Raw genomic sequence first — 26,703 nt, 5'->3', positions numbered from 1 at the left:
AGAGATAGGCGTTGTGTAGGAGAGCGGCCAGATTTCGGCTAAATTATTCTTGGCAGGACAAAACTTTTGTGAGGCACCTCCGTACATAGGTAGATTCTGCATGCATTCACCCACTCACCCACACTCGCCTCGGCCACACTCACTGACACTGACTTGGTCGCTCACACACATTCTCACACACTCTCTCTCACTGACTTAGTCACTGGCACGCCCATGCACCCCCCCAGGGCTGCGAAAAAAAAATAACCATAATAAGAGCGAGCGACGAGTAGCGAGTGGGTGATTGATTGATTGATTGCTGGATTGATTGATTGATTCAGGAAAAAGGCCGCGGACCGCACCCGGGGAAGGACTCCCGAACGCCCGTGAGGCGTGTGAAGCTTCTCTCGTTGCTTCTGGAGCCAACAAAAAAATGGGCGGCGCGGCGAGTCAATGGGCGGCTGGCGGCCAGGAGCAGGACGACTGATGCTGCGGCGGCGGGCGTGGCGTCTGGGCTCTGTTTGAAGCGCGCGCGGTCGAGGAGGCGAGGGCGAGGGCGAGGGCGGCGACGACTGAACTGGGCAGGGCTGTCGGGCAGGGCGTGCGGCGACGGGGACGGGGAGGGAGAGGGAGGGCAGCGAGGGCAGCGAGGGGAGGGGGGCAGTTGGGCCGACGGCGGGCAGCGGCCACGGCCACGGCCACGGCAGTGCATGCATATGCATTCGACAGTCGATGCGTAAGCGTTGGTTAGTGTAGTAGGCAGGCTTCGCAGCACACTGCACGCCGCACACAGGATGCGGGCGTCGCTGCTGCTGCTGCTGCTGCTCTGCTGCGGCCAGCACGGCGCGACGACTACGACGACGACGACGACGACATGGTACGCCGACAGGCCACGGCCATGGCTGCAGTGAAGCCGTTGGCGTGGCTCGCGCCTAGCGCTGCAGGTACGGGCTTCTAGTGCGCCGCCACGACAGGGGCATAACCATCAGCGTGGATTCAGCGCGCAGATCACCCTGGCTCCCTGCCCGGGCTCTTGCACCTGCGCGGCCAAGGGAGCTACCTTGAAACAGGCCGAAAGACCCGTCGCTCCCGGAACGTCATGTAGTCAGGGCGTTTTGCTTCCTGAAAAGCACAGTCGCTCATTTCATTTGTCTCGCCGACAAGCCAAGGCCACGTCTGGCAAGTCAGTACAGGCCCCCTTATTCCACCTGCGAATATAGAAGGCTGCCGGCCTGCTGCTGCTGCTCCTGCCACCCGCACACCTTCCTCGCTCACCCTTCCAGCTATCTACACTCCTTGCTCCTCTCTCTCTCTCCCCGTCTCTCTTCCTCTCTCTCTCCGTCTCTCTCTCTACCCAGTCCCACTGCCCGGCCAGTCCACTGGAGCTCCTCGCCAGTCACCACCCATTGTAATTCCGCCTCGCCCGTGGCTGCTACTGCAACCGCCGCTTCCGCGCCCGCTTTCTCACACCCCCCCGGCCACCACCGACAACACCGACTCGGGCGCTCCTTCTCGTCCCTTCTCTCCCACGACCAGCACAGGCCGCCCGTTCGGCGACCGCTCTCAAACCGCCTTCTCTCCCCAATCGGTGCGTGTTGCTCCTCCCGCGCCGCTGCCCGCGCCGCCTGCGACGATTGTGCGACAGACTGCTAACGCCCACACAGCACACGGCGCACCCGTCACCATAATGATCTTCAGGGAGTCAGAGTCCAACAACATGGGCCGTGGCGCCTACGACACTACCGGCACACCCAAGCCCACGTCGCCACCCCAGCCCAAATAAAGCCGCACTGTCATCGCATCCCAACGGACCTTTGCTTTTTCTCTTCGCCGCGTGCTTTTTCTGCCGCCATGGCTTCCATGTCACGCAGTCGCTTCATTGGCACTCGGCTCCTGTTGGGGCGCGACGGAATGACACCCTCTCTCCCTCTCGTAAGTTGATGCGCCCTGCCAATGCCGCTGCACCACCACCACCACCAGCCGCTAACGCCAGCCCTCCAGTCTACATTCACTCGCTCGCCAACGCCATTACGACCGAGCAGCTCGCTGGCCACGGCGCCTTCCGCTTCCATCGAGCTCCATCGAGATTACGCCTTTTTAATCACCCGCAATCCTTCCGATTCTTGCAGCAACCTAATACCCCCGCCTTTACGGTTCCTGTTCCGCGTTATCGAGCGACTTCCGCCACTCTTCTCCGTCTTCTTCTTCTTCTTCTTCTTCACCTTCTCACCTGCGTCCCACGTTCAGCGACCTTCCCTTACGGCAAAAAAGTTTCTCCTCTTTCTCACTCGGCGTTCTTATAGACTCGGTTGGGCCCAGGCATAGATACCTAAAAACGGACTTGGCTTGTTTCCTTTCATTTTCTTTGGCAGTTTTATTTGTTTGATTCTCGGCGAGACATACACGGGTAGAATCCCATGGCTCGGCCTTCAGTGGCATTCCAGGCCATGGACTGTATTGTACTACTATAGCGCGTTGGGGGCCCTGATGGCATCTCTAGATGTGCCATAACTGCGCGACGATTTGGCGTTCGCTGGAACGCTCTTTACGAACGGCATGCATTGGCCGTCATGGGCGGTTTTGCATATCAGAAAGATTGCCTGGGCTTTTGGGATTGGTGTCTCACGACACTATTGGCTTCAGTTTAGACTAATCAACATTGTGTACCACCACTACCTCGCTGCCTCTGCCTTTTTGCGTGATGATAGCCATGATAATAGTAACAATAATAGTAATAATAATGATAATAGTAATACTCATCATGTTGATGAAGATGGTGATGATGACTGCTTGGCTGGTAGTAGGCTGAGCCATGATGCGTCTGACCCGCTCCCGTGGAACCCCGGCCCATGGATGGATGCGGCCGCTTCACGGTCTTGAGGCGCTGGTGCTGGTGCTGGTGCCGGTGGTGCTGGTGGTGCTGGGGGGTTTGGTGGCTGCCACGCTTGTGCTTGTGCTGTGCCAAAGAGTGGAGACATGGCGTGGCAACTGCAACCCACCCCACCAAAGTCGCCGTGTCCAATTGCGACCAGCTCACCGCAGCTCCACCACCCCAGCCTACCTCGCCTTTGCTGTCTCGACCTGTCACCGCAGCACCATCCCACCATCCCACCATCCCACGCCCTCCGCAAGCTCCTCTTCATCGCCTGTTTCATAAGACGCAAACCACCCCGCTGCAGCTTCCACCATGGCAAACGTCAATTGGCGCACCATCAACATCGATGCCCTCGACCCCGACAGCCCCGCCAACTTTGACCTGAGCTCGCTGGCGCCCACCACGACGCCCGTGTCGACGGCCGACGTGCAGAACAATGCCCAGCAGATACGCCAACTGCTGCGCAGCGGCGACAACGAGGGCGCGCTGCAGGGCGCATTGGTGAACCCGCCCTATGGCGCCGACGACAAGGGAAAGGTACGCCCGCCATTCTGGCTGCCCTGCATCGCCCATGGCATCCACGCTGACTGACCCGTTTGCCTGTCACACAGGAGGCCCACCTCGCTGCCGTTGTCGAGATTCTCCAGTCGATACGCCAATCCGACATGTCGCCCATGCTCAGCCGGATCTACAGCTCGCCGGGTGGAACAGAGGCCCTCGATGTATTGATCAAGTACATGTACGTTGGAGACACAAGCACGGCTGCACCATGTGCACCAAGAGGCTGACTCGATTACTTTTCTTCTCCCTTGTGCAGCTACAAGGGCATGGCACAGTCGAATCCAACTGGCAACACGACGCGCAACATCACGCCCCAGCCTACAGGCTTCTCGCAGATCCATAGCCGAGGCGGTGGTGAAGGCGGCGGCCAGGCCATGAGTGTATTACTCAGCTGGCACGAAAAGGTAAGCTTTGTCGCGCCCTTCACCATTGCTCGAGGCCGTTGCACTAACCGCTGATAGCTTGTGGACATTGCTGGCCCAGGCTCCATCGTGAGGGTCATGGCTGATCGGCGGACGGTCTGAACTGGTGGCCCTGAAGTGCTGCCTAGTGTGGTGCGTTACATATAACAAGATGAGCCCGAGCGGTTAAATTTCAGCCCAATGGTCCAAAGAGACGGTCCCTGTTGACGGGCACACCAGACACAACAAGGTCCAGAGCACGATGAAATGCAAATAATCCAACTTCTCTTTGTCTCGCTCCCTCGCTCCTCTATCCGTAAGCCGTGAGCCAAGATCTACAGCGCCCGTCTCCCGGCGGGCCCGACGAGAGAGAGAGAGAGAAAGAGAAAGAGCAGGACGACACGAGCACAATGTCATGCACCGCGACTTGTCTGTTTCACGGGCAATTTGTGGGCTGCATGGCATGGGGCACATGTCCTTGCACAAATGGGTGAAATACTTAATATGCAAGCAGCACTGACAGCGACTGGCCATGTGCCGGCCTTGCAGAATGCTTCCTCAGCCCTATTATGATTGATTAGATTGGCCATGGGCACCGACACGGGCGCGTGGCTGGGGGAGCAACGAGAGCTCATTTCGCGGACACGGGAAATCACGAGGCTAGCGCTACGCCGTGGATGGATAGGCCCAAGGGAACCAAAGCCAGCCACTCGACCACGCGGCATAGCTTCCACGCGATGTCGGCACTACGCTGGCCCATGTCTCTCGGCCTCGATTTGCCAAGCACCCTTTCTCTCCTCCCCTTGGCCAGCTGCCGCATGCGGAAAGTCGCAGGAGCCGTGAACTGCAAACGCTAGTCTTGGATCGGGACGCCGTTGCGAGCTGAAACACGCGCTTTCTCGCGACAAGTTAGGCGCAGCACGCATGGCTGGGTTTTTTTCTTCTTCTTCTTTTTGCTTTGGGGCGAGAGACCAAGGGGCGGGCTTGTGCACACGTCAAACCTAGCTCTGTCGACAATGAAACAACGGACAGGGTCCAAGAGGAAAAAGAGACGTCGGAACCTGCCCGTGATCATCGTGGCCGAGTTTTAGCTGCTACCTTTTGATACCTTTTTTGTTTTTTGGGAGGGGTGAAGGGGGGGGGGCGGAGGAAGTGACATGGCCTTTGTTTCTGCATGAGCCATGTTTCCATGTCAAAGGTAAACAAATCATTGAGAGACAGAGTCAGAGACAGAGGCAGAGTCAGACAGAGGCAGAGACGTGGAGAAGGAAAAAAAAAAGAGCAACATGGAGCATGGTATTGGGAGCGACGGAGCCAGCCTCTCCGACCGTGTGTATGATGTGCGAACGCGCTTCTGGAAGCCCAATTTCGGCGCTTCTTTTGCTTGCTGACCCATAGGGCTGCCCTGCCTTGCCCTGCCCTGCCCGTTTCCGTTCGCCGTCCGTGGCCGTGGCCGTGTCTTCGCCTCGTCTGTGTAGTGCCTGTCCTTGTCCATATGGGCCGTCCACTTTTATCCATTACCCAAAATAAATCCAATACAATCTATAGCATATAATTTAAGAAAACGGCCACAGAAAAATTCAGACAGATTAATGCATGCTTGTTATCGAGTCGACTTGCTTGGTTGGCTTGCTTGCGGTAAGACACTCCAGCATCCGCACTACAAGGGTCATGGCTGAACATGGAGGCAAATGTGTGTGTGTGTGTGTGTGAATGAATCAAACACGGTCGCTGCCGGCCCTAATACACCTACTGCATCTAGACTATGTCCATGATGGGCGCGAATCGATGTGCATGTAACCATCGCAAACGCCTCTAGGTGTAGGGACACCTACTGTTACCCTATCTCCACCCACCTGTCGCAATCGCATTCCCAACCTCTCGATTTTTTTTTCTACTTTTCGACAAAATTATACTTTTCTTTTATTCCACCCCCCCCCTCCATATTGATTAGCATCCCGTGTGGATGGGTGGATGCAAGTAGGTTCGAAAAAGACGCGCGCGCGCCTTTTTCTGCGACACCCCGTCGAAGCCTCATGGCCAGCCAGTCTTGTCTTGAGTGTAGCAGCACACATACACACACACACACACACACATAGTACCGCCCACTATGCCAATCCCATCTCATTTCCCGTTCCCGCCACCATTACCACCACCACCACCACCATCATCATCACTACCATAACCAACTACCACGCCACCGCCGGCCCGGAGGGAAGCTTGGAGTGGTGGGGTGGGGGGGGGGGAAAGGGCAAGCTAATCATCGGTCTGTCATCGGCATGACGATCGGGGGGGAGTTGGGTGTCTCAGCTCATAGATGTAGGCATATACCCGTCGGTCTACACTAGGGTGGATAAGCGGGACATGGCCGCGAGCGGATGCTTGAACCCTGCTGCACGCACCTAGTCTACTATACATGGACAAAGGGTACACGTACTGGCACTGGCACTGGTACAAAGACTAACACTGCATCAGCATCAGCATCAGCATCAGCATCAGCACAGCATCAGCATCAGCATCAGTGCAGTATCAGCGTGTCGTCTTCGCTTATCGGGCCCTTCCCACGCAGTCCCAGTCCTGGTCCAGTGGCAAAGTTTGCGGCTTGCGGCTGGCGTCCATGGTTCCTTCTTCCTTTTCGTCATCAACCTCCTCTCTACATGTAGTATACACCCTTCCTCCACCACCCATGCCTGCCTAATCATCTTCTCATTTTCTGATTACTCTTCCTTGGCTACTTACTTGTTTTCCCTTTTCTTTTCCTGTGTTTTTTTTTCTTCTTCACTCGACACTCAACACGGGGGGGGGGAAGCTTGCGGCGTCTCAGGTGCCCGCCATGTGTGCGTGGGGGGGGGGGGTGGCTGTGAACCAGGTTCGCGCAATCTAGACAATCTTGCTCCGCCCTATCAACCAGCTTCTTTGCTTCTCCGACACATGTGTGTGTATCGTCGCCGTCTACGTCGTCACGTTTGGTAATCTCTTCCTTTTCCAACTTTCTTTGTTCCTTTCTTTTCCCACCCACTCGTCCATGCTGTCATGTCCAATCAAGACGCTCGGAGCTGCATCTCTTGCCAATCAGAACAAAACAACAAAGCTATCATGTTTATCATCACATGCCTTTCATGGGCCCAATCATCACTTGGCAATAATACTCATGTAATGTCTTCTTCCTTTTCTTTTCTTTTTTTTGCATAGCCTGGCGTGGGGTACATGACATGTTCCCCACGAGTTTGACTGGTGGACCCTTGGTGTAACATTGCATAGTGACAACACTTTCATTAGCATGTCCGCTACTTTCTGCGAATAATGGGTATCATCCTTTCATGTACCAACAACCAAAGGTGCAACGCAGCAATCGACTCGTGCCGCACAATTTCTCAACGCCGCATTATATCCTTTTATGGGTGACCCACGACGCCGTATCCACCTCGCAAGGTGCATGCCTTTACTCTTCCTCAATTCCGCGAAACTCGACTCATGCATTGCAGTTCCATCCCTTGTTCAGAAGAGGTTTGATCAGCCGCATCTGACACATGCGCCGAATGCCCTCCCTATACAACATTGTCGTGCGATACATGTGCCTGCGCTGGCGGTTGGACGGCTGTGGCGCCATCCAGACCATTGGAATCTGCAACACTATTCCGATCGACCGGCTTTTCCGAGCGCGCATGCCTAGACATCGGTCCGTAGGCATCGATGTGCGCCAGCGAGTGCCAAACAAGGTAAGTACTTGGACCCCGAATTAGTAAGATTAAGTCGACGACGGGACAATTGCCCAAACCGGCGTCTTACCTGACAAACGTGAAGATCATGCCAGGCCACAGGAAGACGACACTGGCAATGGCTCGGCCGTTCTCGCTGTATTTCAGCGGGCTTCCTCCGTACATGGCCAAGAGCCGCTGCGCATTTGCAGAATTCGTACCCGTTACATACGCGCTCTGACTTGCAACAATGTACGTGTATGCCAGAGCGCACGAAAGGGTAAGCATGCAGGCCAGGACTGAGCAGACTTTCCACCCAACTTTGACGCCTGGCGCTTCGAACCGTTCCGGCCAGAAGAGGTCGAAGAAGAAGGCGGCACCGAAAATGGTGGCGACAAAGATGCCGACGAAGATGTTGTACGAGGCAATACCGACAAAGTTGTTGTTGTGGACAGTGGCATTGCTGTCAAGTCTTGCAACAAACTTTTGCTGGTCGACGTAATCTGCCAAGTATGAGCGACGCAAAGCTTTATGCAAGTGTTGGCGTTGAAGAAGAGCATCTAAGACTTACCAGAGAGCGCAGCCGTTCCCAGACTCTCGCTGACAACACACAGGATCATGGCCAGCTGGTAGACGATGAACTTTGTGCAGCGGTTGTGGTATGCGGTATTCCACATGTAGCCTGATTTGAACTTGGCCCATTGCATCTCATTAAGATCAAGCCCCCATATGACGGCCATGGTCGGTATCTTTATGATGGCAAAGCGCTCGTACAGCTTTGTGCCCAAAGTCGTGCCCTGGCGACTTGGGGTCAGGATGAGGCTGTCGACACGTTGAGAAATGTAGGAATGTAGCGTGGCCGCAGCTGGTCAGGCTCATGCTGAAGAGGGGATACCCAGACCTATACCTAGTGCAGGCATGATTTGGCAGTAAGCATCCGGGACCACCGTCATTCGCGGGAAGCACCCAGCCTACACGGCACGAGACAAGTGCAAGGGACCAGCAACAAGCATCTGCCAACCGCGGCGACGTCAGCGGTCATGGCATGCCATGGCTGCTTAGTCGAAGCTTATCACTTCCACACGCAGCCGTAGCCGGATGCAGAAAAACGGGGCGTCGGTGCTGGTAGGCCGGCTGGGGCGGGCAGAGGAATGGGAATGGCAAGGATGAGCAATGGGTGGGAAGAGAGGAAGCGGGTGACATCATGCCCATGGCATGTCCCCTCGCAGCAGCTTTGCATTAGTAAGTAGCTTAGCGCCAAAGCTTGTTGCACAGGTGGGGGAGGGGGGGGGCGTTGATGTCATCGTCGCTTCTGTTCCCACAGGCTTAGGTCCAGGCCGCCTGCAGATATCCCTCTCGAGGCCAAAATAGTGGGTGAGTACGTGGGTGGGAAAAAGCAAAAGAGAGAGAGAGACTGCACACGTCTAGAGCCTCTGCTTGGTAGGGCAATGCACCGCTTCAACACGTCGGCCAGACGCCTTTGTGGCCCAGCCCGGCTGCTTTTGCCTGTTGAAGCGCCATACATCTTGACATGCGTATGATACACAGACCCTAATGCACCATGGTCTCCAACGTACCAACCGGTCGCTCAACAATATCTATACACCCGTCCACTATGCTCTTCCTGGCGTCTTCGGAGCTGACGTTCTGCCCACCAAGATAGAGCATCCACACCAGGCGACCTACCCTCTCGTCTTGGACCTGACCCAGCCATGTGGCTTTGCCCATGTTTTCCTGCTTGTCAGCCTTGACAATGGGCTGGTATAATGCGCCAAGCGTTCCCTTCTTGTTCCGCGTCAAGACAATGACACTGCCCTTGGGCGCTTTGCCCTTGCCTTGGAATAGGTTGCGGAACTCCTTCATGGCAAGCCCAAAAGCTTCGTCCTGGAACTCACTCTCTTCGACCGGCTTGGGCAGCGCGATGGTCTTGTTCTCAGCAGCCTGCTGCCTCAGCAAGTCAGCCTGCCTCCGTCGCACCTCGTCTGTCCGCGATGCAATGCCGCGCATCCAGCCATCTTGCAGATGCTTAAAGTCTGTGCTTCGGCAGGGCACAACGCGGAAAGCCATGTCCACGCCACTTGGGCCGTCCTTGGAAAGGATGGCCTCCCAAATCTTGGTGCTCTTGTCTGCGTCAACCAGTGAGTCGCGAAGGGCCTTCTTCTCGTCTGGAATCAGCGCCGAGGCCGTGGGGTTGACCGTGTTGATGAGGTGATTTTGGAGAGTGGACAAGTCGGCTGTCTTGACGTAGAGCCCGACGACGTAGACTTGGACGCGCAAGAACGAGACCTTCCTGATGCCCAGGCCCAGCAGTGTGTATTCGGCGTCGCTGCTCACGCTTTCCGGGCCAGCCGCATCGGTAGGCAGCCGAATGGTGCGAGGGAAGTAGGGCACGTACGATGTGCCGGTCTCGACGAGCTCAATTGTATCGGGATCCGAGGCTTGTGGGTTGTGCGAGTCGGCTGGCGCAGCAATGACCTTGTCGCCTGCTGCGATGACGACCTTGTTGCTCTGGAACTGGTCGGCGGCCTTCTTGGGCGCATCTGTTTTGGTAGGCGGGCCCACGACCCAGTCTGCCGCTTTTCGACCCAAGCCGTCGTCATGCTTTCGGTCCTCGTCGAGTGGCACATCCCACAGCCGCACCAGGAAAATGGGGGCAATCATCGAGAGAGCCGCGCCGAGCGCGAGCCAATTCCTCCTGCGAATGAGGGCAGCGCGGCGTATCGCCTCGGCGCGGTGGACCGATACAAAGTCTTCCTCTGTGGGGGGGCCTTTGGGACGGGCGCCTTGCTTGAGCATCGCCTCAAATTCGGAGCCGGGCGAGCGCGAGCTCTGCCGGGCCTGAAGACGGCATCGAAGCGGTGCGGGGTTGTTTAGACAGCGGAAAACCGGCCGCCTTGCAGCAGCTGCGAATGCGCTCATGGCGGGTGCATGCGTGCCTGTGAGCGTGGGCGTGTTTGCTGGGGGGAGGGGGGATGGATGGATGAATGTGTGGATGGATGCAGTATAGGTACATTTGCTTGGCAGCTAGCAGCTACGAACTATCCAGACGCTCGGGCCATGGTTCGCCTTGCCGACGCGCCTCGCCTGCATTGTCCAGCCTTACCTACTCCATCCATACTTACATACTACCCTCATAATACATAATTACTAACTGGCATTACGGCCCGGGGCGGAAAGCAAAAGGGCCCCCGACACGCGACTGCATTGTCTTGGCTCCTTCGACGCGCCTTTCCTCTCCTCTCGCGCGCGCAATGGCTTCGCGGAGAGGCAGATACGACCAAGATGCAGACGTGGACATGACTGACGGCTTCCATGACGATGCTGGCGACGATGCTGGCGGCGGCGGCGGCATCGAGAGTGTTGACCACATGGCCAAAGGCCTAGTCCGGTATGCATTGTCGTGTGAGCACTCACGCAAGCCTATCAAGCGTCAAGACATCAACGAAAAAGGTGTGCAGTGCAACGTGGGTGGGCTGTGTTGCGCAGCCGCCTTGATTGCCGTTCGACTGGGCGTGTTTACTGACAGCACCAGTGCTCGGCTCCCATGGGCGTCTGTTCAAGCAAGTCTTTGCCCAGGCCAACAGTCAGCTCATGCATGTCTTTGGCATGCACCTGGTCGAGCTGCCGAGGGCCGAACGGGTGACGCTACGGCAAAAGCGCGGTATGCATCGCCGCAACGGCCTGGGCTGCTCTATCGTGTCTGACATGGCCTCCTCTAGCCGCTGCAGCTTCGGCCGCCGACTCGCAGACCAAGTCGACCAGCGTATGGGTGTTGCAGAGCATGCTGCCCGACCAGTACCGCATGCCCGCAATCATGGGGCCGTCGCGGCCGCTGGAGCGCGGCGTCATCAACCAGGAAGACGCCTATGTCGGGCTGTACACGCTGACGATTGCCCTCATCACCATCTCGGGCGGCATGATTCCAGAGGGCAAGCTCGACCGCGCGCTCCGGCGCATGAACGCCGAGCAGACGACGCCCGTGGGCACCAAGGACAAGGCGCTGGCGGCCATGGTCAAGGACGGCTACATTGTGCGCGTCAAGGACACGTCGGGCGGGGGCGAGGAGACGGTCGACTACATTGTTGGGCCGAGGGGCAAGGTCGAGGTCGGCCGCGAGGGCGTCGCGCGCTTCATACGGGCCATGCACGGCGCGGGCGAGGGCGAGGACCAGGCGGAGCTCGAGAGGCGCATCCAGAGGACGCTCAACGTGGCCGAGGCTCACAGCAACGCTGCGCCGGCGGCGGAGGCGTAGAGGGCGGGCGACGTGGAGACGGACTGTTACTGCATGGGGGAGCAAGGCAGAGATAGCAATAGCACGTACTGGAGCAGCGAGGAGCCAAGCAGGCGCGCCTCTGCCTCAGCCTCAGCCTCCCGCACACTGACTGGCGCCTCTACTTTGTGCGCGCGCCAAGCTGCGTGAAGCGGCTCCGTTTCCCACACCAGGCGCCGCGGTGCCCACATTGTCCCCAGCCAGCCTGCAGCCGGTTTCGCCTTTGGCTCTCGCCCTTGCCGTGTCGCTCAAAATCCTCGCGCCATGCCTGCTGCTGCTGCTGCCGCCGCCGCCGCCTGACGCCCTCGCCCTCGCCCTCGCCCCCCTCCCCCCAGCCGCCTCCCCGCACCGCCATGAGCAGCATCGACTCGCTCCTCAACCACGGAGCCGCCCCAGACCGCCGCCCGTCCATTACCAATCCCGCCGACATGGCCACCACCACCTCCTCCGCCGCCGCCGCCGCCGCCTCCACCACAACGGACAAGGCCGCCGACGCCCTCGCCACGCTTGCGTCGCTGGGCGCTGGCCAGCAATATGCCTCCGCGCCCATGCGCGACCTGTCTCCGCCGCCTGCCCGCTCCAACGCGCCACGGCCGGCCAGCACTCTCGCACTCGCATCCTACCATGCGCCCATGGAGCCCTCGCCGCCGCTCGACCAGCCCCACGTCCACTCTCCCACGCTCGACCACTACCACCATGGCTCCAATTCTCCCCACGAGCGCAAGCGCCGCCAGTCGCTGATGTCACGCACATCGCCCGCCCCAGTGCTTGCCCCCATCCAGAATTTGTCCTCGGCCCTGCACCACCACACCCACGACCAAACAACGCCATCCATGTCCGCCCACGGCCCATCTCAGACAAGGCCGCCCTCGTCACGCTCCAGCGACGCCGATGCCAGCGACGCCATGCACGACGGCGAGCCTGCCTCTGCGCCCCACGAGCCCACGCCGCTGCCCATGCACGGCGCGTTGCAGCCAGACATGTCCCAGCCTTGGATCAAGCATGAGCCCGCCGCCACGCCGCCTGGCCACACGCCCGCCACGCCCGACGACATGGACACCGACGCACTCAAGGCACTCGACATTGCCAAGCAGAGCGATCTTGGCCTGCGCAGGCGACACCAGCAGCCTGCTGCCGACAGCACACAGTCGCCCGTCGCCTCCAATGCTGCGCCCATGCCCACAAAGAAGCGGCCCGCGCCCACAGGAGCCTCCGCCGTGCGCAAAAAGGGCACCGCAAAGACAACAAAGCCGAACAAAAAGCGCAAGGTCGAGGCCGACGACGGCGCCACACGCTCCGTCACACCCACCTCGCGCGTCTCGCGCCCGCCCAAGGGAGCCAAGAAGGGCTCCCAAGCAGGCACCCCTGCCCTCGAATCCTCTCCCGCCCCAGACACCTCGTCTCAGGCCCATGCCTCTGACGACGACGGCGACTCGTCCGAAGACCACAACCTGTATTGTCTTTGCAAAAAGCCAGACAACCACAAGTGGATGATTGGCTGTGATGGAGGCTGCGACGACTGGTTTCATGGCGACTGTGTCAACATGAAGCAGGCCGACGAGGAGCTGGTCGACAAATTCATCTGCCCACTCTGCGAAGAGCGTGGAAGAGGCCATACCACATGGAAGCCCATGTGCAGACGCGACGGCTGCCGCAAGCCCGCCTGTCTCGTCAAGGGAAGGGAAAGCAAGTATTGCTCTGACGACTGCGGTCTTCTCTTCATGTCGGAGCAATTGCAACGCACAGCGGGTGCAAAGAACAGCAGCGCTGCGAGAGATAAATCAAAGAAGAAGAAAAAGACGGCAGACGGCGACGGAGTCGAAGAGGAAGAGCCGACACCGCTTGGCGGTACCCTGCGAGCCAAGGACCTGAAGGCGCTCGTCGACGCATCGCCAAACATCCAGGCCTTCAAGAACCTAGGTACTGGCGTCCTTACTCCCCCGCAAACCGCTTCGCCATCCCGGTCAAAGTTTCCCTCCAACGCCGAGGATCTTGCCTTGACCGCCAGTGAAATTGACCGACTGACAGCTTTACACAAGGAAAAGCTACAGTTGAAGGATAGGCTTGAGGTGCTCAAGGACCGAGAGAAATTCGTCAGCATGGCAAAAGAGCAGGCAGTTCGCCTGGCAGATCGCGACAAGATCAAGATCAAGGACTTTTGCGGATATGATTCACGATTGAGTTGGTCCGACGCAGAGTTCCTTCTTTGGCGCAATAGCAAGCACGGTCGTGCCGTCTTTGAGCATTCGACGCTATCCCCCACAGACGAGCAGATGTCCTCGATACCAGACGTCAACGGCGTGGACCTCATGGACATTGAAATCAAAGAAACGGCCTGTCTAAAGAAGCGCTGCCAAAAGCACCCACAATGGCAAAAGCTCAATCTGCAAGATGCACGCTTCGAGGAGCTCGAGGTTGTAGAGGCAATCAAGGAGTGCGAAAAGGAAGAGCAATCTGTTTGTGAACGCGCACGCCGGAGGGGAACCAAGGACGGACTAGCAAAGGAACTTACTGCCGGCGACATGCTAAAAGGGGAACGCAATCGAGAGGGCTGGGTGGAGACTGTTAGCTAATAGTAATAGCGAGTGTAATCAGAATATAAAGCTATTGTTGGGATCTCGCCATTGGCTGAACGTGCTTGTCTTTGCCTTGACATTTCTCTTTGTACAGCGGGTGAATGCCGTTGCACATCCACCTTCTTTGCATATCATGTATGCTGATTGTGATCGCAGCTGGGCAACAAACGTTACATCACCAGCTTCATGGGGAAACATCCAAAGAAGCAACTGCAGATGGATGATGCGCGTTTACGGTGGAAAACGGAGTGAAAGCTTGCAGCGAGTTGAAGTAGTGCCGCCACTATGTCTGCTCCCAACATGTCATATGGTAACTTGCTCTGCAACAAATCAAATAAAGTGACAGAAGGACCGAATGATCAACAAGTCTTGCTTATAGCTAGCGGATTGCTGCAAGATACATGGATCTTGCAGAGTGAGTACATGGCGGCGATCTGACTCTCCCATCCTACTAAGGGCTCATGATCGATGAATACTGACCGATTGGGTATACGCTAGACATGCCGTCACAAGCAGAAATCCAGTCGCTGGATGCGTCTCAGGCCTTTGCCTGCATTAGTCTCATTATGTGTGTTGGCACTTCTGTACTTCCTATTTGTTCAGCCTATATACTATTCATTCGAGCCTCTAAGAGCACGAGTATTCTCATCAGAATCCCCAAAATTCAGACAGGGCGAAACTACAAATCACTTCTTTCATGAACAATGCGGCTTTGCTCGATGGGAAATGGATTTCTGCCCCAAGAACAGCCTCTACAAGGCCTCGATGACCCGTACTACGAGCCTTGGGAGCGGCTTGCCCGCAATCTAGCAGTATCGATTGAGAAGCAAACTTTTCGTCAACTTGTTCTCGAGATGCCCCTCCTGAACATGGACCGACTCCGTGAGCGGCGAGAGATGCAGAGGGCTTATGTCCTGTTGTCCTTCTTCACCCAGGCCTGGATCTGGCAGCGACCTGAGCCCTGCGAGGTAAGTCTTTGCATTTCTCCCCAGTCCTCCAGTCCGAGTCTCACACGGCCTTAGAAGGTTCCTCCAATACTCTCCAAGCCATACCTGGCGGTATGTGAAGCCCTTGGCATGGTGCCTACCGCGACATTCGCGGCATATTGTCTATGGAATTGGCGTCTCCGAGATGCAAAAGATGTCATGCGACCCGAAAACCTTTCAACAAACGTCAGTTTCACCGGACTCACCGACGAATCATGGTTCTTCAGCATATCCACAGCAATCGAAGGGCTCGGGGCTCAACTTCTCCATGACACTATGCCGTTTGTTGATGACATGCAGCAGCTGTCTCTAGCGGAAGTACTTGGCTGTGCCAAAATACTCACCGGCCATGTCCGAGCCATGCAGGCCATGCTGCTTCGAATGCGGGAGGGCTGTGATCCGCAAATCTTCTACTGGAAGCTGCGCCCTTTGTTGGCAGGAAGCGCCAATATGAAATCCTCAGGACTGCCACATGGTATTGTCTATGAGCAGGAAGACGACACACAGCACTATCAAACCTTCAGTGGCGGGAGCAACGCCCAAAGTTCCTTGCTACAATACATTGATGCACTCATTGGACGGGACGACCGCAACTCACCTAGTGGAGAGTTCATGCATGTAAGCAGACACTTTGCGCGTGCGCACAAGAAAGCATCTACTGTAGCCCAACTGATGTCGATGACACAGGCCATGTTACGATACATGCCGCCACCTCACCAGGCATTTCTGCACAGGATCCGATCGGGCCACTCCTTGTTGGATGCCTGTCATCGGCTAGGCGAGGCTTGTCCCACCGATGGCGCAGCCGCTATGCAGGCTGTCCTAGAGAGCCGAAGGGCGATGCATGAGCTTCGCAGTCAGCATATAAGAATCGTGGTCCAGTACATAATAATCCCGCAGGGGCGGCAGAAGCAAGATTCGCGCGGGGAACGGGCCGGGATGGCGGTTAAAGGCACGGGTGGTTCCGATCCGATGGCGCTCCTTAAAGGCTCTCGTGGGTCTCGAGGTCCTCGGTGGACGGGGTGAAGTAAACACAGGATAGGGCAACTCAACTCATCCCTATTGTTTCTTCTGTATACGTGGAACACGAGAAGCAATCATCTATGCCAGCAACGTCATTATCCAAGTGGTCGCATTTGCAAGCGGCCTACATGCCTCTCAGCTCATGCCATGTAGACTAAATGCCTGTGAAGGTTGCAGCGTGCAGTCATAGTACTTATCCGGCAGTTTTGTCGGGCGTACTTCTGATCGCTCAAATCATTCCCAGTCATGAGGCTGGGTGCTGGTAATGCCAGTCACACGGCACGATGCGATACGCTGCATGTTTGCTTTTCGGCTCTTGTCACCGCAAATCTGCATACTGGACTGGGCATCTGAGATTACTTATACTACTTAGTTACTTGATGCGGCATAGCGCCTTGGCAGATGCCCTGTACTCAACCCAGAGGCTGCCTACACTTACTTGTTTTTGACCACGAGTTGCTTCTTTTGCTTTGGTCACGCATCGTGCCATAGCAGGAATACCGCTTGAACCCTTGTAGAGTTTGACTAAAAAGGATGAAGAAGAAAAAGGAAACCTTGATTTATTCGCAAGATCATGTGCAGACTTGCAGACTGTGGCGTCATGATGGTGTGTGGCGTTATTCTGCTCTCTGCAACAGCACGATATGCAACTTGCCAATTTGTTTTGTTTTGTGCAGTTGTGTCGTTGCCCTTGGGCCCATGTTTCCGGCAACACGTAGACCAATGCCAAACTCTGCATGTATGACATGGCAAACTATTGCATACTCATGCACGTACGACTGTTGTAGTCAACTAATTGCTCACCCCGATGCAAAGCATATGATAGGATGGCAAGTGCTGGATCAGCATTCAAAAGCCCCTCTCCCGAGAAATGGATATGAGGGTAATTGCTCGCTAATAGAAGCTGTATCGCAGGAGCAGCATCATTGTTATCACGCGTCAAACAGCGAGATGAGACCTGATCCTCGCATCCTCTGGTGAATGCGATTCGTGTTAGTGAGCCGAATCTACTTGGCATGAGGTCCCCGTGATGCGATCGATCGGACAACAATCGCAACTGCAAGTAACGTACATGAAGGGGGATCCCAACTGAGCACATCCCACAATCTTGTGACCAACCCACGGGCTTGGATTTTCGGACTAAGCACACTCAATGACGACTAAAGCAGCATACGGAAATGTGGAGAAGACAGGGAGGAGCTGCGAGACGTCACCACTAGAGAGGACATCATACAGAGTGCAGACACGGATGGATTGACAACGAGGTATAATACGTAATGTAGCCGACACTACAGCAGCGTCCGCAGATATCTACTATAAGTAACCTCACGCCCACTGATTGCAAGTGCTGCATCAAATCAGTGAAACTTGCAAAATACCAAGATAACCTGTCCATTCCGACCATGAGCACAGAGAAGAAAAGAGTGGTGGGATACTATACTAGCTGGGTAAGACGCTTCCCACGGGAATCGGCACGGAATAGCTTCTGACTTCGCTTGAAGGCGTCATACTCGCAGCAGGGTTATACTCCCGCCGACGTTCCAGCCCACAACCTCACTCATCTCATTTACGGTTTCGCCCTCATAAAGGAGGACGGTCAATGGTAAGATACTCACAGAAAATGAATGTGAGCAATAATCAACGTTTCCAGTGATCATTACGACAAATACAGCGATGTTGAGGCAGTGTTCGGAGACGACAATACCGCGCTACCAGGCAACAATGTGTTTGGCAATGTCAACCAAATCCTCAAGCTCAAGGGCCGTCACCGCCATCTCAAGACAATCATCTCCATTGGGGGCTGGCGTCTGTCGGAGACCTGGTCTGCAGCGGTGTCAACGCCTGAGCGCCGTCGCAGATTCGTAGATACATGCATGCACTGCATGTACAACTTCGGTTGGGATGGTGAGCACTCAATACACGCCATGTTTTCCACTTTGAAAGCTTCTAACATCAACCAGGTATCGATCTAACCTGGATCTTTCCCAAGAGTAGGTCGCCGTCCGTATTCGCCCTCCACATTGTCCCTTGGCTAATCACGACTGCATTACCTAGGTGTCGAAGACGCAAACAATTATGTGGAGCTAGTCAAGTCTTTCCGTGAGGTAAGTGATGGAAGAAATATTTGACCAGCTTCAGCCCCCTGATCGCGTAGGCTATCGATGATTACGCCACCCGAGCCAAGACTAATAAGATAACCTTGTCTGTTGTGGCTCCCATCCGTAAGTCCTCAGGCGACTTGAACTAGGGCAGAAAACTGATATACATAAATAGATGCGAGTGATTTTGACAACATGAAAGTGAAGGAGATGGATCCTTTTGTTGATTTTTGGAACATGATGGCGTAAGCAAAATGCTCACGCAATAGCTGTTTTCGTTAACCTGACGCTCACAGCTACGGGTTCAATGGAGATGCGCCAAAAATGAGCGATGCCAACCATGCAGTGCATTCGGCGCCCTGGACAGTTTCATCCACCCGTCCATCGTCAACACCGTTCGCCGTCCAGTCCGCTCTCGATCTTTATCTCACATCTGGTGCAATCAGCATGCATAAGATCAACTTGGGAATCAGCCTCTACGGTCGAGCCTTCTACAACAATATAGGACCTGGCCATTCCTTCGGCATTCTGGAAAATGACTGGTTGCCACATTTGTTTCCGAAAAAAACACTACCACTGCCTGGCGCTCAGGAACACTGGGACTCTGACGCTCACGCTTCGTACTCATACGATGGAGTCAAGCGAATGATGGTCTCGTATGAGAACCGCAGGTCACTAAGCTACAAGATTGAGCAGGCCATACAGAACAACCATGTGGGAGGACTTGCATTCTGGGACGTCACTGCAGATGGTGCAGATGAAAAGAGTCTTCTAGCTTGTGTAAGTTTTTCGAAATCTCATTCAAATAGGCAAACATGGAAGATACTAACTCATGCTCAAAGGCAATCGATCTTTTGGGTGGTCCGAATCTGGCGGGTGTAGACACGGCCTTTAATACGGTTCACTATCCTCTTTCAGACAAAGATAATGTAAACTAGTATATGTAGAAGTACTACCATGTTTACATGCATAAACAATATAGTTGTCCTATTCATGATTCCAACGTGCTAGTAATGTAGGTTTTACAATAGAGATAATATCTAGTAGTAAAGAACTTGGTCTCTTACGACTGTGTATGATAAACTATACATTTCATGATAGTATGTAATTTACAATAATAACGTTTTAAAAACTCTTCTATGAAGGCACTGTGCTTCAGATAAAGGATCGCTTACATATTTGCTATAGAACAATACAACCAGGGGAAGGGTTAGCTTCTCGCTCTTCGCTGCCCAGATTGAGAACATGTAATCTATCATCATCCAAAAAAAATAATCATCTTGCCAATCAACATCAAATTCAGATTCAGAGTTCCAACCTTCTTTTGTTTCCATATCGTATGTTGTTGACATGCTTCGATATACCCTAGCTGCCTTGTAAAGAAGTCTTATCCATGATTGTACCTCTTTGGCCAGTCTCCAACATGTGCCGGCATTAGATGAAGAGTTTGACTGATTGTTTTGTCGAAGAGGTGATGAAGGCCTCATTCCAAGAAATTTTCTTAGCCCATGGCGCTTCAACCGAATGTCCCTGATCAATCTCATGATAAAATTGTAGCACAACATTTGACGATGTTGCATAATGATCAAAGATCATGGCTCTGGCATGCTTGGTACTTTTGTCCCGTTGGTTTCGAAGGGAGATTTTTCTCCAACCACTAGCATCCTGAACAAGCCCATGGTGCAAAGTCGGAGCACCGTGGGATACTAGCGGCTCAAGTGCAGCGTCCCGTGTCCAATTCTCATAGCGGTCCAAATTGTCACTTACTGCATCATCGGCCAGAATATCCCATTTGGTAGTCACAATGATTACATTGTCCATGTAACCAGGTCCGCAAAACTGGTAAACCCATGTTGATATTTTTACTGCCGGTTTGTAGCGCGAACGCTGTTAAATCAGTTAACACATATGAGTCCTTGAAATTTGACATATTGTTTAATGGTGGCCATAGAGGTTGTCAGCATGGTGGATATCTGACAGTCGTCAAGATCTGCGGCATCGAATTCAGGCATATCAAGAAAAAGGTACTTTTTCCCTTTGATACACGTCAGAACAAGGGCAGTCTGCCGAGTCGCTGCGTTCATCGGCGTGAACAGCGAGTCTTTAAACAATGGTTGACATAAGTAGCCGTACCATACTGAAGTGTTGAGATGATCTATATGTTGTACCCGGTGACAGCTTTTAAAAAAGAGGATCTGCCGCTTCCAGTAGGGCCGGTCACAATGATGAGGTCAACCCCAAGGCTAAACATGAGCTGAAGCTGTTGAAAATCCCGCCATATGTTCGTAAGCTTACTGTTTCTAAAAAAACATAGCAATTTCAGCAGTGATTGCATTGCAGACTTTATCCATATATTGCTTCTAGGCGGAAGTAGCAGGTCTTGGTTGTGGGCGTGTATTTGTCTCCATTTTCCCGTAGTTATTTGCGATACGCTATATTGATTCAATCTGTTGAATTATAATTATATGTAAAGATGAGACGTACGTCATTGGCAACATAGTAGCGAAGACAATGAAACCTGTATCTGAATTGTCAGACAGATAGCCATTCTTAAATACTTTGGCACTGAATAACAGCCAAGCCATACTTGAATCTGATTCGTCACGAGATGGTCCTATGACAGTCATTCAGTGCATAGCAGGGGTTTAAGCGAAAAAAAGTTTTAGTCTGCGCTGAGAGGGGAAACCGTAGCCATTCGCATAACAATGATGTGGTGGCCTGGGACAAATTGCAATTGGGTGGCGTATATGTATTCAAAAATCATAGGCTCATGCAGCTAGCAGATGTGCAGGCCTGGATATCGAAAATGATACGCATTGAGCGGGATATCTCAACGCTATGGAAAATTGATTAAGTCACACCATCTTGTCTCTTCAAATAGTTGGTTTGAGAACCGATCGCTCTTCCACAAATTGTAACATGAATACTACTGTCATCTCCAATTCCAATATTTTCAGATGCCTTTCCCATGACATCGTTCAGCTCTACGTGCATGACAGGCACACATTAGACAAAGTGAAGGGGTTGCTTGAAAGAAAAGAACCCAATGTGAATATGACGTGAATCTCAAGTTCGGTTGGAAGAGTTACCATTAACACGTCCGTGTGAGGATTGCACAGCGGAAATCGCATTTGCGAGCGATGAGATTTCACAAGAACAATAGTACCGCAGACTTTGGTTTGGAACTGACCATACTGGAAGAGAGGGAATGCGGAGCTGGTCAATGTATGGTCCTTTCGAATGGGATTCTTCTCGATATACGAGAAGTGGAACGATATTGCAAGCGAAGGAAATCCCCAGCAAGCGCGTCCGGTCTAAGCTTTCCCTCGCAAGATCTGATATTTGTCCCACTTTCGTTCAACTTCAGCAGAGTATCTGATCTAGACTACTTCACGTCATTTCAGCGATTACTGTGGTTCACGAGCGTGCATTTTGACACTTGCTTCGAAAGAGGCATATGGACAATAGATAAAAGAGGTGTCTATATTTTAAAGCAATGCGCTTATCTCAGGCTTGTCAGATCTCACTAGGCTGCATAACATGATATGTGCAGCGTTGAATCTATGAAAAAGGGGGTGATGCAGCTGTATGGATTAAAATACAGACTGCTTTTGTACTACTCGACGCTGTCGTGCAGACCTATCACCACAGACAGTTCCCAGATCTATTGGCCGTTTTGGCCATCCTGTATACTTCTGACAGATCTGATGTTGCACGAGTATTGATGGAAGGGCTAATCGAATGGGCCAATACTATTCTGGAACGCAACGACCCAAGAAAAAAGGTGTTTCAAGAAATTAGTCGATTGCCTATGGACACATCTGGACACTTGTACCTCGCCTTTGATGCTTGCTGCCGCCAACTGTGGATAAAAAAAAGTCACACCACATGACTGGATCCAGGCATGTTATGGCTATAACCAAGCTAGCTTGCCCCGTACAACATTTGGAGGTCTCTTCAGCCTATACCACCGCAAAAGTGGTGGAGACATCCGGGCCGTCCTTTGAGAAGTCGACCAGAAGTTTGTGATTTTTGACTATGCGAGGATATGGCTTTGGCATACGGTTATTCGACGTCTTATCCAGGAACGTAAACTCTATGAGGCGGAAGCCATTTGTAGTGATTTGGAAAAAATTATTTTATAATGCCAAGGGCGCACAGCACTGTCTCAGCCGCGTCAATGGAACTTCTACATCTCCTTAAAATTTTACCTCCTCGGATCCATAGATCAAGACCTTGACTTACCGGTAAAGGCAATAAAGTGCTTTTGGTACTCTGTTCTTAAGCGAAGTGAGGTAGTAGGAGGGGAGGCCTGGGATCCAACGCAATATGCAGCTTTGAACACGATCCAAAATCTAGCACCCAAGACTGGTGATTCTGATATCTTGTGTTATTCTAAGAGATGGCTAGGAGCGATCGAATTTGCTATGGCGAAGGAAGATACGATGCGATAACTGCATCTTTGAACTAGATGATTATCGTATTTTTCACAAGGCGGGTTAGTTGGATTATCACCCTGTCTGAATGGGGAGAATATAGTGAGCTGTTTTAGATATCCGAGTAAATTATATTGTTTTAGACATCTGTAGTGGAGTACCCTCGGCAGGGCGACAGCTGCAAGCTGCCGTAAACTAAGAGTTGCTAGATACGCATGGTAAGAGGCTCGCCAAGGTAGGTAGGTGCTAGAGAAATAGATGAAATTCAATCGATAGCTATGTCTAAAAGTATGTAGTAGTACTGTCAATCTTTTCTATGAGATGTCCAGGCTCCGGTCGCCGAGACACGAGTAATAGATAGCGTATCTTGTTTGCTCTATTCATCTGTGAACCTGGTTGGTAATAGAAGTCAGCTGAAATTTTTGGATATATTTTTCTATAGTAATCCCCAAATTCGATTCGCGAAAAAAGCAAATCTCTTCATGATTGTAGGTTCTTGGTAAGAAGAGCAGGTACAATAAGAACATTTAAGTATCTTCACTAGAGCAGTACATAGTGAGCCCTAGAACAAATGAAGAAACAAGAGTAGTACGGCGACTAGGCGACTGCTCATACCATCTACTCAATAGATAACTCAGGCTTCAATACGTTAGAATGGGAATAGAGAAGGGTCGGAACAAACGTACCAAGTCAAACTTATCGCAATCAATATTCCATCCTCTAACGAGCTGGAAACGGTTGCAAAGATCCGAAGTCCATACATTCCCATATGTTAGAGGCTAATAGATAGCGAAGAAAACTATTGCCAGCATCAGAAAACCAAAACCAATCATCTGACCAATTACCCGCTTAGCACCAAAAATATTCAAGCGATAGACCGCAAAGTCGTACATTTGGCACAGTGACATGATAGCAAAGTACAACGCTAGAAGATAATGATGTATAAACAAGCAACGAGCCATAAGATAGAAGGGAAAATAATGAAATGCCCATCCTAAAATAGTCATACCAATCTCGTAACCAAGTCGCTTGAAAGTTGTATCAAAGGTGAAGAATCCGCGATGCCAACTCAAGACTGCTACGCCATGGATAACTAGATAGAGTGCAATGGCGGCGGTAGATGACCACCAAATGACGGGATTCCCGATAAGGTAGACTTGGCGATTGTGATGAACCCAGAAACTCATGCCACTTCCAAGGATTGGCCAAGAAGAAGGACGAGAAGCCCATGGATGTGGCCGGATCAGGGCTGCGTTGTGCTGCCACATGACCTTATGCAACTCCCAAGTTTTCTCGAAAAAATTCTTTTTCCGCTAATTGATTCTTTCTGTCGTGTGATGCATGAAGGGATGGATATTTCCCTCCACGTACCAAATAGTTTCTGTCGAAGCGTTGTCATGAGCGCAGGAAACCTCCTGTTGATTAAATCCCCAATTTGGAAGATTGACTTTGTGTGAGTGTAGTAGACAGCCACTCCCAAGGTGGACAAGCCTGAACTTCGATTGGATTGCCCTCAAACGCGCCTGGGCGTCGATGCTTTCAGAATGAGTCTTGTCAATCTCTACTCGGAAGAGATCATTGTTATTTCCCTCAAACCCCTCCTGGCGATAGGCGGAAACTTCATCATTCTCTTCTGTAACAGGTGCGGTGATATCCTGCGCGTGTAGGTAGTAATTTGTACTCATATGGCTTAATCGGATCACCGCACCATCTTCGATATAAGTAGGACCCACGTTGGGCGAATGAAGATAGCTAATGTTTCCAAAGGAAATTATTGTAGTTTGGTTTTCAATAATCCAGATATTGTTCGGGTCCTTTTCAGGAAATGCCGTGACTTGTTGCTGCTTACTACCGTTGACGTAAAGGTGGTTGTGCGAGTGGAGGTAGCCATATGTGTTCCAGTGACGGATGGATACATGGCTTCCATAGACAATATTGGCAGGTGTATCCGGTCTCTTGATGTTAAGAGTAGCTTGAAACTCTGGGGACATGAACGTGGTACTCTCACCCGGACTGGTGAAGTACCCGAAGTGCAGGTTGAATATGGAAATATAAAGGCACAAAGGTATGACAAGGAGGCATAATAGTCGAGCGGCGAAATGCTTGAACCATAGGTGCAAGCTTATGTCATCAGGGCTCCCGATAAGGACCCAAAGCTGAACAAGGGCTAAGCTGCCAACCCAACACATAGTAAACAGTCCAACCCACTTCATGCTAATTGTGGCGCCGAGACTAACACCTGTAGAAAGTAGCCAAAACCACCAGGAACGAGTAAAAGACCTGATTGTACCTTGTTCGTGTTGGTTCATGAAGCAGACCCAACTAAGTGCAGTGGTAGCCATGGCGAGAATGAAGGGCGAGTCCAAGAGAATGAAACGAGACTGTGCAGTAAGGGCATTGTCTAGTGTATCTTAGCATCTTAGCAGAATTGGAGAGGAGAAGTAGGGTGTACATACCAAAAATGACAAGTCCAGCGCCCAAGCAAGCCGTAAAATCCTGGCAGCCTGCTGCTCTAAGTGTCAAAAACATGACGGGGACTGCAAGAATCCCGCAAGCTGCAGGTACTAGTCTCATCATGATATATGGTACGCCATCCTCATATTTTTGACCAATGTAGTCAAATGTGAATTTACCATTGAATCCGCTGAACTGTCCAGCCATAGTAATGAGCAACTTTGCCAACGGAGGATGCACGTCTACGAAGAATTCTCCCTTGAGATATTGAGAGGCAAAAAACCCAACGCTAACCAATCGGTCGTCAGTATATATTCAAAATGGACGGGGTGGAACGATTAGCTTACTGGACTTCATCGAAAACGACACTATCGGGCTGGGATAATCGGTACAGACGTACAAATGACGCAATGATAGTCAAAATTCCCAGAACCTGCCATTCAGAGCCTGGCAGGTTGAGAATGTTGTGGTCAGAAACGCCATCTGAAGCATAACCAGTCGCCTTATGTTGATTTGTATTATTATTCGCGTTGTTCCAGCTCTTCGAGCACAGCCGTATTGATGAGGCCGCCTGCTGCGCTTGTGGTTCAGTCATCTGCTCGTTGTACAATGTCCCACGCTTCACACCCTATTTGTATTATCAGATTCGTTGATCTTTAGCGAGCTATACAGTACTGATGTTTTAATCTGCAACCTTGTCGTAGGTGAAGGAACTTGAAGATTTGAGCGCAATTCTAGGTTGAGTTTGCGAGACGGATTGCTTCAAAAGGGGATCGAAAAAGGAGATGCTTCGGCATTTCATGTCAACGCCATACATATGAAGTTTTGCACTGAGATTGCTATTGAACCAGGCAGGTATTTGTGAGTTAATATGAACGTTGGGATACAGAAAGAGTACTTAACAATAGCAGGGGTAGGTTAGCGAAGAAGCAAATAAGAGAGCTAGTAAGGACCCACTGTACCCCTTATTTATTCTCTAGCTTAAGCAACAATGGTTTCATTCTTATTAGTAAGTCTGCTCTACGTAAGCTCCAATTTCAGTCGTGTCATGCTCACTACCAGGAACACTTTCCCCAAGACTATGCGCAATAAAGACAGTGCCTATCACCTAAGCATAGTCTCGGCAGTTTGTTTTGAGCCTGTATTGTTCTAGGCCCTCGGAATCTCATGAAAGGCTAGGGGAAAGTCTGTATTCTTTTGCTAGTATAGCAGTTAACCACAGTACATAGTTATACTACATACCAGCAGTATTCAATTGAGTGATTTCAAGGGAGGGGCTCGCAATGAACTAGGGATCGCTTGCCGACTAGAATTCTATGTGGAAGAGTATGCGATAGTAAATCTC

At 52.4% G+C, this 26,703-nt stretch overlaps 9 protein-coding genes across 9 annotated transcripts; 5 read left to right on the top strand and 4 right to left on the bottom strand.

Moving 5' to 3' along the window:
• Nucleotides 1-773: 773 nt before the first annotated feature.
• SETTUDRAFT_36669 (uncharacterized protein) lies at nt 774-1,762 on the top strand (the record flags this gene model as incomplete). The annotated part of the gene is made up of 3 exons (XM_008023672.1): nt 774-856; nt 938-1,080; nt 1,110-1,762. 3 exons carry the CDS (start codon nt 774-776, stop codon nt 1,760-1,762), a joined length of 879 nt encoding a protein of 292 aa, XP_008021863.1.
• Nucleotides 1,763-3,105: 1,343 nt separating this feature from the next.
• On the top strand, nt 3,106-4,223 carry SETTUDRAFT_166981 (uncharacterized protein). Its single transcript, XM_008023764.1, has 4 exons — nt 3,106-3,391; nt 3,466-3,593; nt 3,672-3,819; nt 3,877-4,223. Exons 1-4 carry the CDS (start codon nt 3,167-3,169, stop codon nt 3,937-3,939), a joined length of 564 nt encoding a protein of 187 aa, XP_008021955.1. The 5' UTR covers nt 3,106-3,166; the 3' UTR covers nt 3,940-4,223.
• A 2,879-nt stretch (nt 4,224-7,102) lies between these two features.
• On the bottom strand, nt 7,103-8,539 carry SETTUDRAFT_125692 (uncharacterized protein). The gene is made up of 3 exons (XM_008023763.1): nt 8,086-8,539; nt 7,606-8,017; nt 7,103-7,542 (listed from the first exon to the last, which is right to left on the bottom strand). The coding sequence occupies exons 1-3, from the start codon at nt 8,252-8,254 to the stop codon at nt 7,365-7,367; spliced, it is 759 nt and encodes a 252-aa protein (XP_008021954.1). The 5' UTR covers nt 8,255-8,539; the 3' UTR covers nt 7,103-7,364.
• A 271-nt stretch (nt 8,540-8,810) lies between these two features.
• SETTUDRAFT_166979 (uncharacterized protein) lies at nt 8,811-10,473 on the bottom strand. Its single transcript, XM_008023762.1, has one exon. The coding sequence runs from the start codon at nt 10,173-10,175 to the stop codon at nt 9,066-9,068; it is 1,110 nt and encodes a 369-aa protein (XP_008021953.1). The 5' UTR covers nt 10,176-10,473; the 3' UTR covers nt 8,811-9,065.
• A 269-nt stretch (nt 10,474-10,742) lies between these two features.
• On the top strand, nt 10,743-12,098 carry SETTUDRAFT_166977 (uncharacterized protein). Its single transcript, XM_008023761.1, has 3 exons — nt 10,743-10,964; nt 11,047-11,175; nt 11,234-12,098. The coding sequence occupies exons 1-3, from the start codon at nt 10,766-10,768 to the stop codon at nt 11,764-11,766; spliced, it is 861 nt and encodes a 286-aa protein (XP_008021952.1). The 5' UTR covers nt 10,743-10,765; the 3' UTR covers nt 11,767-12,098.
• A 498-nt stretch (nt 12,099-12,596) lies between these two features.
• Nucleotides 12,597-14,382, top strand: SETTUDRAFT_175163 (uncharacterized protein). The gene has a single exon (XM_008023760.1). It carries the CDS (start codon nt 12,618-12,620, stop codon nt 14,355-14,357), a length of 1,740 nt encoding a protein of 579 aa, XP_008021951.1. The 5' UTR covers nt 12,597-12,617; the 3' UTR covers nt 14,358-14,382.
• Nucleotides 14,383-15,079: 697 nt separating this feature from the next.
• SETTUDRAFT_25278 (glycoside hydrolase family 18 protein) lies at nt 15,080-19,406 on the top strand (the record flags this gene model as incomplete). The annotated part of the gene is made up of 10 exons (XM_008023615.1): nt 15,080-15,328; nt 15,383-15,964; nt 17,872-17,972; nt 18,021-18,274; nt 18,331-18,360; nt 18,425-18,474; nt 18,525-18,591; nt 18,644-18,713; nt 18,765-19,248; nt 19,311-19,406. The coding sequence occupies 10 exons, from the start codon at nt 15,080-15,082 to the stop codon at nt 19,404-19,406; spliced, it is 1,983 nt and encodes a 660-aa protein (XP_008021806.1).
• A 577-nt stretch (nt 19,407-19,983) lies between these two features.
• SETTUDRAFT_64940 (uncharacterized protein) lies at nt 19,984-20,480 on the bottom strand (the record flags this gene model as incomplete). Its single annotated transcript, XM_008023750.1, is given in 2 exon segments — nt 19,984-20,355; nt 20,373-20,480. Coding segments are annotated over 2 exon segments (480 nt in total), but the record flags the coding sequence as incomplete, so codon positions are not given.
• Nucleotides 20,481-23,522: 3,042 nt separating this feature from the next.
• On the bottom strand, nt 23,523-26,175 carry SETTUDRAFT_158638 (glycosyltransferase family 39 protein; the record flags this gene model as incomplete). Its single annotated transcript, XM_008023759.1, has 7 exons — nt 23,523-23,543; nt 23,591-23,683; nt 23,750-24,217; nt 24,272-25,305; nt 25,361-25,647; nt 25,706-25,860; nt 26,053-26,175. 7 exons carry the CDS (start codon nt 26,173-26,175, stop codon nt 23,523-23,525), a joined length of 2,181 nt encoding a protein of 726 aa, XP_008021950.1.
• Between the last annotated feature and the right edge of the window lie 528 nt (nt 26,176-26,703).

Source organism: Exserohilum turcica (genome assembly GCF_000359705.1).
Source record: "Exserohilum turcica Et28A unplaced genomic scaffold SETTUscaffold_11, whole genome shotgun sequence".
NCBI lineage: Eukaryota > Fungi > Ascomycota > Dothideomycetes > Pleosporales > Pleosporaceae > Exserohilum > Exserohilum turcicum.
This window is presented reverse-complemented; position numbering and strand designations above follow the sequence as displayed.

Coding starts and splice junctions, on each gene's coding strand:
- SETTUDRAFT_166981 (XM_008023764.1), top strand. CDS start 3,167: ATGGCAAACGTCAATTGGCGCACCATCAACATCGATGCCCTCGACCCC. Junction 3,392..3,465: donor GCGCCGACGACAAGGGAAAG/GTACGCCCGCCA, acceptor CCTGTCACACAG/GAGGCCCACCTCGCTGCCGT. Junction 3,820..3,876: donor TACTCAGCTGGCACGAAAAG/GTAAGCTTTGTC, acceptor AACCGCTGATAG/CTTGTGGACATTGCTGGCCC.
- SETTUDRAFT_125692 (XM_008023763.1), bottom strand. CDS start 8,254: ATGGCCGTCATATGGGGGCTTGATCTTAATGAGATGCAATGGGCCAAG. Junction 8,018..8,085: donor GGGAACGGCTGCGCTCTCTG/GTAAGTCTTAGA, acceptor CATACTTGGCAG/ATTACGTCGACCAGCAAAAG. Junction 7,543..7,605: donor ATGATCTTCACGTTTGTCAG/GTAAGACGCCGG, acceptor TCGGGGTCCAAG/TACTTACCTTGTTTGGCACT.
- SETTUDRAFT_166979 (XM_008023762.1), bottom strand. CDS start 10,175: ATGATTGCCCCCATTTTCCTGGTGCGGCTGTGGGATGTGCCACTCGAC.
- SETTUDRAFT_166977 (XM_008023761.1), top strand. CDS start 10,766: ATGGCTTCGCGGAGAGGCAGATACGACCAAGATGCAGACGTGGACATG. Junction 10,965..11,046: donor TCAAGACATCAACGAAAAAG/GTGTGCAGTGCA, acceptor TGACAGCACCAG/TGCTCGGCTCCCATGGGCGT. Junction 11,176..11,233: donor GACGCTACGGCAAAAGCGCG/GTATGCATCGCC, acceptor GGCCTCCTCTAG/CCGCTGCAGCTTCGGCCGCC.
- SETTUDRAFT_175163 (XM_008023760.1), top strand. CDS start 12,618: ATGTCCGCCCACGGCCCATCTCAGACAAGGCCGCCCTCGTCACGCTCC.